Below are 10,536 nucleotides of genomic sequence, written 5' to 3'. Positions count from 1 at the left end.
GACTACCGTGCCCTGCCATTTTGCCAACAGCTGCAGCAGCTGCCTGATTCGGCACAGTCCACCTGGCAACAGTCTGAGGCTGGCCCCACGTGGCACCCCTGGCATTGCGGTTTCCAGGGACAGGCTTGTGTCGTTGGAGAGCAGCTGGGTGGCACGAAGGTGTCAGGGAAGCAAGCACACAGGCATCGGCGTGGCAGGTGTGTAATGGTTGGGCACGGGGCAGCACAGGGGCCTCCCCGCCCCTGCCCCTCAGCAGGCCCCGTCCTGCGGCTCCAGGTGCACGTTCTGCTGCATGTCCTGCTCCCGTCTGTTCCCTGTGAGCAGCTGAGCCAGCGCGACCCCTGGCACCCACAGTGTGGGCAGGAAGGACAGGAGGATGCAGGCAGCCCGTGCCCAGCCTGGGTACAGCCGCTCCTGCCGCGAGGGGAACCGCTCCTGTAGGATGGAGCAGGCAGGCTGAGCGGTGGCCCCAATTGTGAGGGGGACCACCCTGTGAGGCCGAGCGGGCGGCTGAGCGGTGGCCCCGACTGCGAGAGACCCCCCTGTGAGACTGAGCGGGCAGGGCTGAGCGGTGGCCCGGACTGCGAGGGACACCCCCCCCCACCGTGAGACAGTGGGCAGGGCTGAGCAGTGACCCTGACGGTGAGGGGGACCACCCTGTGAGGCTGAGCGGGCAGGGCTGAGCGGTGACCCCGGGGGAGGACGGAGCACAGCTGCTCCCGGGGAGGAGGGGTGGTTCTGGGGTTTGTGCACAGCTTCCTCTTGGGGAGCTTCTGGGGCGGGCCAGTGTCATCACCGTCCTGAGAGGGCAGCACCGCCCGCCAGCAGAGACGGTGTTTGTGACAGTGCTTCAGGGAGCACGGGGCCCCCTCCCCGGCCAGGAAGGGTCTGCCCCCTCACTCCTAGAGGGGCAGCAGAAGAGGCTGAGCCGGGGTCCCCCCCTCCTGGAGAGGAGCACTCCAAGCCCACCCCCTGCGGCCAAGACTGCCCTCTAAACACGGAGGGAGTAGGAGGCCGGGCCCGAGGGGGCACCATGGTCTGTAACGTGGCTGCTGTGTGGACGCCACTGTCCACATCATGGCCTCAGCCAGGCCGACTGGCCAGGCCTCGCTGCACAGGGTGAACACCCACCCTGCCCTCGCTGGCCCTTGGGGACTTCTGGGTGCTCGGCAGACCTACATGCTGGGGGTTCCAGGCCCCGTAGCTCGGTGGCCTCTGGGTCAAGTGGGCCACGTAGGCCAGGAACACGGCCAGCAGCATCAGGGGGCTCACGACCCTCCACGTCAGCCGCCAGAAGGGGCCGGGCCGGCTCCCCGTCATCCACTCGATGTCGTCACAGAATCTGCGAGGCACGGTCTCAGGCCCCACAGGGTCCCTGCTCAGGCACCAGCCCGGCCCCAGGGACAGCCGCGGGGTGTGTGTAGGGGCAGAAGCAGCTCACCGGTCCAGCCCGTACACATATGCCACGCTGACCACCTCGAAGAAGGCGAACACCAGCAGGTTGAGCGAGGCGGCGTAGCTGTCGAAGACCTCCAGCCAGTAGCTGCCCGACTGCAGTGTGAAGCAGGTGGCCGACAGGAAGCAGACCAGGCAGGCCAGCCCTGGGCCGGGCATGGGGCCTGGTTGGAGCGGGGTCTCAGAGCCCCTGCACTGCCCCACCCTGCCTTTCCCGTGGGGTGCCCCAGCGGTGGGGGGGGGAAGCCCACCCCTCCCCACCCCACCTCTTCCCACCCCACCTGCACAGTGCCAGACAGCCCCGGAGCCCTCCTTGAGGGTACAGTGGTCATGAGGCAGCCCTCCAGGGCCGAGTGTCCACTCACCAGTCAGGGCCTCTTTGGGTACCCATCTGGGCACGACCCCCATGTCCAGGAGTGGCGTCATGACACCCTCCATGTTCCCAAACATGGTGGACAGGCCCAAGGTGAACAGCATTCCAAAGAAGAGCACGGCCCAGCCCGGGGCCCCCGGCATATGCAGCACAGCCTCTGCAAACACCACGAAGGCCAGGCCCGGGCCCGAGGCGCTCTGCAACACGGTGCACACATGCACACACGCACCCGCGCATGGGCTCCCTAGCCCCCGGACATGCCTAACTGTGCTTCTGGTGTGGACGTCACTTGCTGTGGACACGTGCATGACCTTGTGCCACACACGCACCTCTCAGGCACACCCTCTTAGCATCCGGCCAAGGTGACCTCGGCCTCTGGACCCTCAGTGAGCGATGATGGGGTCTGCAGCCCTGGCGCGAGGCTGCCAGCCTGGCCTAGCACACTGGCCTCACCAGCTGGCCCTGAGCAGGTCAGGCTGCGGCGTGGTGGCCGCCCTCTCTGCTTGCTGCTCAGCAGGACTGTGTTGGACACAGCTGCTGGGAGACCACCAGGCGTCTAGGACGCCGGCACACTGAGTCCCAGACACGACCCCCGGGCCCAGCCTGGGTACCGGGCCTTTGGGAAAGCTCCATGGCCATTTGCGTGGGTGGAGCCTGACCCAGGCACCTGCTACCTTGTCCAGGAAGTCCTCCAGGCTGCAGGTGCTCAGGGGGAGCTGGGCCACCCTTTCTGGCTGCGTGGCGCTCAGATGCGTGAGAGTGGCCAGGTAGCTGTCCCTGGAGACACTCTGTTCTGGGAGGTCAAACTCATCCATGAGGCTGAGGATGTTTCTGTGGGGACACGAGAGGTGGGGGTGCACAGTGGGGCGCCCACACATGCAGGGAAGGCCTCCTTGCCCTTTGGTGGTATGACACCTGTGCCCGGCCAGACCAAGTGGGGAAACCAATTTGCTCTGCCTCCCCAGCCCTCTGCAGGAGAGACGGGGTGGTGAGCTTTTTGCCCTGGGTCCTGGCTGGCTCTGAGGGGCTGGGCTCGGTGAGGACTTGTCTTCTGGAGGTTGCTGGATGCGTCTTCCACCATTGAAGGTCCACACGTGCCCGGGAGCAGAGCCAGGCGGAGCAGGTCCGTCCTAGCGAGGACTCCCCAGGACAACCCTGGGAGGCCTCGCCTCACCTCGGGCTCCAGGGCAGATCCGGTGGCCCGGGGCAGGGCTGTGCCGTCAGCCCTCCTGTCCACCCACTCGCAGGGCCGTGGCCCGTGGCCCGTGGCAGTGCCTAGCACTTCAGCGCTTATTCACAGCATCCCATCAGGGGCAGAACCGGGTCTCTGGACATGCAGGCCCAACCCAGGCGGGTGAGACTGGACACGGCTCCCTGTTCTGCACAGACTGCAAACAGCACACGACCACCGAGGGCTGCGTCCCCCTGCGTTCTTGCCCCTGCTGACAATCTTGCTGTTGAAACACCCCGTGGCCCCAATGCAGGGCTGGTGAGCCACTTGGAGAGGATGGCGTGCCGGTGGGCCACGAGCTCCACGTGCCAGGAATGCAATGTGACACCTGCTCGCGGTGTCTGAGCAGAGCCGGCGCAGAAGAGGGCTGCGACGTGAGCAGTGGACAACACGGCCAGTGCAGCGGAACTGCCCCGGCCTCCCTAGGGCACAGTGCACGCGAGCTGTGGGGCCCGGACAGTCAACTGTGCCAGCTCAGGTTGGCAGTGCCGGCTCTGGTCCATGGACTCAGAGGGCCGCTTGTCATGAAGGTGCCCTGGCTGAAATCAGCCTTGACCTTCCACCAGCCAAGTCTGGGCATGCCATACACAAGGGGTGTGACTGGGCGGCTCTGGACTCCAGGGCTGGCCTGCACCCTCCTGTCTGCTCTGGCCGTTCTCGGTGGCCACCCCAGGCTGTCAGCAGTGCCTGCACCACGTGGGTCTGGACTGCTCCCCCACCCCACCACGTGTGGCAACCTGACTTCACCGGGCCCCTGGTGGGGGGGGTCGGGGGCATGCTGGCCCATGTGATGGCGTCTGAGTGACGAGACACGCCAGCCGTAGGTCATAACCGAGAGCCTTGGCACTTCCCACCTGGAGCAAGATCCCCAGGGCTGTCCTGGGGCACCGTAGCCAGTGGCCCCGAGTGGGCATGGGCCCCTCTCAGGTCCGGGCAGTGGTGTCAGAATTCATGGCATCTGAGGGGCCACGCTCCTGGAGGCTCCAGGGCCTCAGGGGCTGCACGCATGGCCTCACACTTGGTCTCTTGCCGTCCTCCTGTGGCTCTGTCCTGGTGTCCGTGCCCCTTCCTCTTTGTGAGTACACCTGTCACTGGACTTGGGGCCCACCGTCGCCAGGATGGTCACGCTCGACCCTCAGCTTAGCTATAGCCACAAAGACGCCCCTCCACAGGTCACGTTCAGAGGCCAGCAACGGAGGGACGTGGACACGTGGGAACACCATCCCTCCTCCAGGGCACAGCGGAGCCGGCCCTCACCTGTCCAGGCAGCGCCCGAGGTCATTGGTGGCTTTGAAGCCCATGATGGAGAAGACCGCCATGGCCGCGTACAGGGAGGTCGCGCTGTTGACCAGAGCGATGGTCACCGCATCCTTCTTGCAGTTGTTCCTAGGAGAGCACAGCCCACCTGGGGCTTCCTGTTGGGGATGCCCCAAGCCAGGAGAGACCTGTCCTGTGCTCTGAGGGCGACCACAGCCCCAACCCCGCGCAGCCTCCTCCATGCCACCCCCAGAGCCTTAGGGGCTGCAAGGGGCAGGGGTCGCAGAAGGGCCTGGAAGGCAGGTGCTGGGTGACCCTGGAGGACAGGCGCCTGCGTGTGCTGGGTGAGAGGCCAGGCTCGCCGGGCTGCCTCACGTGTCCTTCCCTGAAGGCCCCTCGTGACCCCCACCCCTACGAGGGTGAACTGCTGTCCAGGTCGGCTCGTCCAGACTCCCCGTGGTGAGTGACAGCCAGTGGGGCTGCTCCGGCCACGCTCACACAGCTCACCCTGCACCACTGTGAGCTCTGCCGACCCCGGGGCGGTCAGGCCAAGCACGCCGCCTCGGTCCACGGCTCGGGCAGCATGGTTGGGGCAGTGCCATGCCCGTGGCCTGTCTCTGTCACTCCGGTTCTGGACGGACATGAGGGAACTGCCTGCCTCTCAGGGGCGGCCCTTCACTGGGGGGCCCTGGGGTGTCTGGGCTGTCAGGCCATGCCTGGCTGTGAAGGAGCCACCGAGCCCACTGCCCACCTGGGAGGGTTGTAACTTGCAAAAGAGATGTGTCCTCCAAAGGCCAGCGACAGCGAGAAGAAGATCTGGGTGGCCGCGTCCAGCCATACCCGGGGGCTCTGGAGGATGCGCATCTGCAGGAGGCAGGGCACTCACTCGGGCTTCCCAGGACGCCTGAGCACCCTCGGGCACCAAGGCCAGATCGGGGCCTCGTCAGGGGCACATGTAGACAGTTCCCGGGATGACACCCGACTAGGCTAAGGGGGCCTGGGCATTGGGAGGCCACGTGGGGACCCTGCTGGTGTGGCCTTTTGGGGCAGGAAGAGGTGTGTTCATTCTGCCTTCTTGGGCCTGGTGACTGGGTGACTGGAAGCCCCCAAGTCGTGGATTGGGTGTTTGCAAGGGACCTGGACGAACCCACCACCTCCTCTGGCTCTGTCTAGGTCTCTGGCCTCTGGCAGATGTACCAGCCCAGGCAGCACCCGTGGGAAGGGCACAGGCTGGGACCAGCCCAAGGAACAGCTCCTTGGTGGGGTTGTGACCACACAGGTCCTGATGTGGGGTCCAGGGTGGGCCTGTAACAGAGCCCTCTCCCCCTGATGTCTCCAGCTGGATGACCCCACAAAGCCTCCTCTGTGCCACCTGTCTCCTTCCTGGGACCCCCAGGCCCTCCTCCTACCCTCACCGCGGTGTCCTGGGCCCATCTCGCATCCAACCACGGGCAGCCCCTCTGCCTTCCCACGTCCTGGGGTGCAACCGCCACTGCTGAGGCCCGCGCCCACTTACATTGGGGGTGAACAGGTAGCCCAGGCCCTCCACTGCCCCAGGCAGGGTCAGTCCTCGGATGAGAAAGATGGTCAGCACGAGGTACGGGAACGAGGCCGTGAAGTAGATCGCCTTGGGGAGGGGTGTGGCTCAGTCTCTGGCGTCCATGGCACAGAGGGCAGGGAGGAGGCAAGCGGGCAGCCCGGCCTCGGGAGATGCCTGGGCCTGGGTACAGCACCAGCTAGCTCGGGGCTGGAGCTCTGTGAGCAGTCACACCTGTGTCCTGAGACCTTGGACTCCAGGGACAGCCAGGGGCCACTGGTCACTAGGATGGGCTGGCCCGATGGGCACCCTGGGTGCAGTCTCTGCCCACTCCCCTCCTTGGGTTCTGCCCCAGCCTCTAACCAGGCTCCCCTCCCAGAACCTCTCCAATGGCCTCTCCCTCCATGACCTCTTCCTCCCTAGGCTCTCCCTACCCTCCGATTGCCAGCCTCCCCCCCCAGACCTGCCATCTTCCACGTCCCCTTACCCTGACTCCAGGTTCCCCTCTGGCCTCCTTCTCCAGGCTCTCCTCCTTCCTGACTCCCTCAGAGGTCCTCTGCCCACCCCTCCTGGACTCCCCCTTTCTAACCCCTCCCCAGCCTCCACAGTGGCAATGACCCACTCCCATCTCTCCTGGGCATCCTGGATTCTGACTCCTGGCCTTCCCCTGCTGAATGGTCCACATGGCAGGAGCCCTGGGGGCCGCCAGCCCCCCACGCGGGCAGTACCAGTCCTCGCCTGAGGAAGTAGGTCTGCACCTGAGTGTCTGTGCAAACAATCTGCAGGTGGGCACTCTGCCCTGCACCCTGCCGTGTCCCAGTACAGACCACTCGCAGAATCACCTGGGACACTAGGGCACTCTGACAGGGCCACTGGCTTATGGGACCTGCTGGCTGTGTGGGCTAATCCCGTCATCCCAGCCCTCTTGGGAGTGAGGACCCTCGCAGGAAAGCGGTTGCAACGTGAGCTCTCTGGCCGAAGGCACCCAGGAGTGGCTCTTGGACCCTGGGACCCCGGGGTCAGGAGGCACACCCAAGTGTGGGCTCAGTGCTACACCTAGAAGGGACCTTCATGTAGCGCGGGGTTGGCAATGCCAGAGGGACAAGGAGTCCCTCCTCCAGGCGTGTTGCAAGAGCCCCAGGTGCCCCCACTGAGGTCACGTGGGAGCAGTGACACAACTTTCTTGGTATTTCTTTCTACAGGGTGGTCACTGCTAAAACAAAGACAAAAGCCCGTCCCTGTTGTTTGTGACATTGTAAGTGAAATGTACAACAGTGCTAGCACCAAGCCTGGGGGACGGGCATGGCAGATGTGTAATAAGTTCCTTAAGATTCAGAGAAGGTGGCACATATCCAATGGCAGATGGAAAGTGAATGTAGGCGCCCACCCCGAAGCTAAACAGAGCTGCAGAGCAGAGACAGCAAAAAAGATAGGGCCTCTTCGTAAAATACTCAGAAAAAGAAGCAGCCACAAAACAGATGGGAGTGACAGAAAATAATCTACAGTGTGAAACCCAGCTGTGCCAATAATTACATTAAATGTAAATGGCTTAAACAGCCCAAAGAAGAGGCAGAGATTGTCAGACTGGATTAAAAGGAAGATCTAATTATGTGCTATCTACAAGAAACATGCTTTTAACACAGAGACACAAAGAGGTTAAGAGTAAAAGGACGGGCGCTTTCAGTAGAGAGCAAGAATGATGCTCACGTGAAACCTGTTTGAGAGCAGAGGATCTCGCCAGCTGAAAGCAGCTTCACTGGGGCAAAGGTACCAGGCCAGGAGTCAGAATCCAGGATGCCCAGGAGAGATGGGAGTGGGTCATTGCCACTGGGGAGGCTGGGGAGGGGTTAGAAAGGGGGAGTCCAAGTGCCTGTGCCCTCCACAGAACAGGAGGCGTGCAGCCGAGGAGGTCCTCACCTTCCCTGTGGTCTCGATGCCCCTGCTGACGCACAGGTACACGACTGACCAGCAGGCAGCCAGGCAGACTAGCAGCCGCCCCTGGACACTGCCACTGTCGCTGATGTCTGCGGTGATGTTCAGCGTCTGCCGGTACCAGAAGTAGCTCACGGCACCACTGGCTTGGCACTCTTCCACGAGCCCTGGGACAGGAGGCCCATCAGCACACCCGTGGGCCCCGGCAGCGTGGGAGCAGTGACACAACTTTCTTGGTATTTCTTTCTACAGGGTGGTCACTGCTAAAACAAAGACAAAAGCCCGTCCCTGTTGTTTGTGACATTGTAAGTGAAATGTACAACAGTGCTAGCACCAAGCCTGGGGGACGGGCATGGCAGATGTGTAATAAGTTCCTTAAGATTCAGAGAAGGTGGCACATATCCAATGGCAGATGGAAAGTGAATGTAGGCGCCCACCCCGAAGCTAAACAGAGCTGCAGAGCAGAGACAGCAAAAAAGATAGGGCCTCTTCGTAAAATACTCAGAAAAAGAAGCAGCCACAAAACAGATGGGAGTGACAGAAAATAATCTACAGTGTGAAACCCAGCTGTGCCAATAATTACATTAAATGTAAATGGCTTAAACAGCCCAAAGAAGAGGCAGAGATTGTCAGACTGGATTAAAAGGAAGATCTAATTATGTGCTATCTACAAGAAACATGCTTTTAACACAGAGACACAAAGAGGTTAAGAGTAAAAGGACGGGCGCTTTCAGTAGAGAGCAAGAATGATGCTCACGTGAAACCTGTTTGAGAGCAGAGGATCTCGCCAGCTGAAAGCAGCTTCACTGGGGCAAAGGTACCAGGCCAGGAGTCAGAATCCAGGATGCCCAGGAGAGATGGGAGTGGGTCATTGCCACTGGGGAGGCTGGGGAGGGGTTAGAAAGGGGGAGTCCAAGTGCCTGTGCCCTCCACAGAACAGGAGGCGTGCAGCCGAGGAGGTCCTCACCTTCCCTGTGGTCTCGATGCCCCTGCTGACGCACAGGTACACGACTGACCAGCAGGCAGCCAGGCAGACTAGCAGCCGCCACTGGACACTGCCACTGTCGCTGATGTCTGCGGTGATGTTCAGCGTCTGCCGGTACCAGAAGTAGCTCACGGCACCACTGGCTTGGCACTCTTCCACGAGCCCTGGGACAGGAGGCCCATCAGCACAGCCGTGGGCTCAGGCAGCCTGCCAAGGCCTCACCCTGACAGGCCCTGGCCCGGCTGCTGTGTCGCCCTTTTCCCCTTGGGCCTGAGGCTGAGATAGAGAATCGGAGGTGAAGATACGGCCACGTACAAACCTCTGGGGAGGTACCGCTGCATCGGGCTCAGACCTTGGCCGGGCCCACCACCACCATGCCACGCCCATGGGCATCAGACCATGGTCCCCTCACTCTCCCAGGAGCCCCTAGGATGGCATGGGCGGCTGCGTGTGCACAGGCACGATGCCAGGCACGTGAAAGCCGGACTGGTGGTGCGGGCGGGCGTGGAGACCACACGGCACCTACACGCTCTCCTGGGCAGCAGGCTATCTTTGGAGAGGTCTCGGCATAAGCAACTGCTCCCCTTGTGATAGGGCCCCTCCCCCCACACTGCCCTCTTGCCCCTTTTACGACCCCGGAGGGTGACCCGGCACCACCACTGTTCTAAAGTGGACCCGGCCCACTGCCACACTCAGCTGTGGAATGGGAGGCAGGACATCGATGAGGCAGAGAGAGAACCTTCCAGAACCCTTCTCAGACCCCTACACTGGCATGCAGGGCAGATGCTGGGCTAAGAGTCTGAGACCAGGTTATCCCTGGCCTCGAGCTGACAACGTGTGCATCTGGGTAAGCCCACCCGGGCCTCAGGTCCCGCCTGACAATGACGGGCATCAGCCTGTGTGGCCCCGAAGACAGACCCGTGGGCGAGCTACCAGGGCCTTGGCCTCGGGGTCTGCCACCCACGATCGGTCTGCAGGAACTTCCTGGTGCTGCTCTCAGGGCGAGGGGGTCCTGGGCAGGCCCAGCCTCTGGTGGGACAGGGCTGAGCACTGTGGCTGGGGCCCTTGCCGGCCAGTGCGCATGCGTGCTGGGGCATCCAGGTTCATACCCACTCTGAACCCAGCGTGGCTCCAGGGTCTTTTGGATCAGCGAGGGGCAGGGAGGTCACCTGCCTCAAGAGCTGCCCCTCAAACATGGGCCTGGCCTGGGCCTTGCTGTCCCTCAGACGGTGCACCTGACTCGGGTCTGGGCCAAAGACCAGCCAACGTGAGCACCCCGCTCTGCCACTTGCCCTCCGACCCCGCAGTCGCTGAGAGCAGCCTTGGGGACACGTGGACAGAGGCCAGCGTGGGCCAGACTCGGCCACCTCGTGTGGGAGACAGGCACGAGCCCGAGGAGGCCACTCCCACCGCACCTGTCCTGTTGAGGTCCAGCGGGCAGGAGCTCCAGGGCAGCGGCTGCTGGAAGGAGTTGAGGAAGTACCACAGCACCCATGTGAGGACCACATTGTAGTACAGGCTGACCAGGAAGGACACGGAGAAGCAGCCGAGCCCTGCGGACACACAGCATTGGCTGCCTGCTGGCTCCCTGCAGCCCTGCTCCCAGCCTCCAGGCCCTCGGAACACCCTCTGCGCAAGCCCTGCGTGCCGCCTGCACCCTCTGATGGCCTCTGCGTCTGCACCTGTCGCGGCCAACTCTGCCGAGCCCTGCCCCTGGAGCAGGCTGGGAGGGGACGCACCCACGCCGCCGAGGTAGGGGGAGATGG

General features: G+C 63.0%; 1 protein-coding gene across 1 annotated transcript; it reads right to left on the bottom strand.

The window, feature by feature from the left end:
• Positions 1–177: 177 nt before the first annotated feature.
• Positions 178–10,534, bottom strand: SLC6A18 (solute carrier family 6 member 18; the record flags this gene model as incomplete). Its single annotated transcript, XM_006140130.2, has 11 exons — positions 178–435; positions 1,180–1,342; positions 1,442–1,601; positions 1,821–2,025; positions 2,503–2,659; positions 4,317–4,445; positions 5,068–5,180; positions 5,833–5,943; positions 8,753–8,934; positions 10,186–10,323; positions 10,510–10,534. Coding segments are annotated over 11 exons (1,569 nt in total), but the record flags the coding sequence as incomplete, so codon positions are not given.
• Positions 10,535–10,536: the final 2 nt, after the last annotated feature.

Source organism: Tupaia chinensis, unplaced genomic scaffold (assembly GCF_000334495.1).
Source record: "Tupaia chinensis unplaced genomic scaffold, TupChi_1.0 Scaffold000020_1, whole genome shotgun sequence".
Lineage (NCBI taxonomy): Eukaryota > Metazoa > Chordata > Mammalia > Scandentia > Tupaiidae > Tupaia > Tupaia belangeri.
Note: the sequence above shows the minus strand (reverse complement) of the source record. Positions and strands in the feature narration are given on the sequence as shown.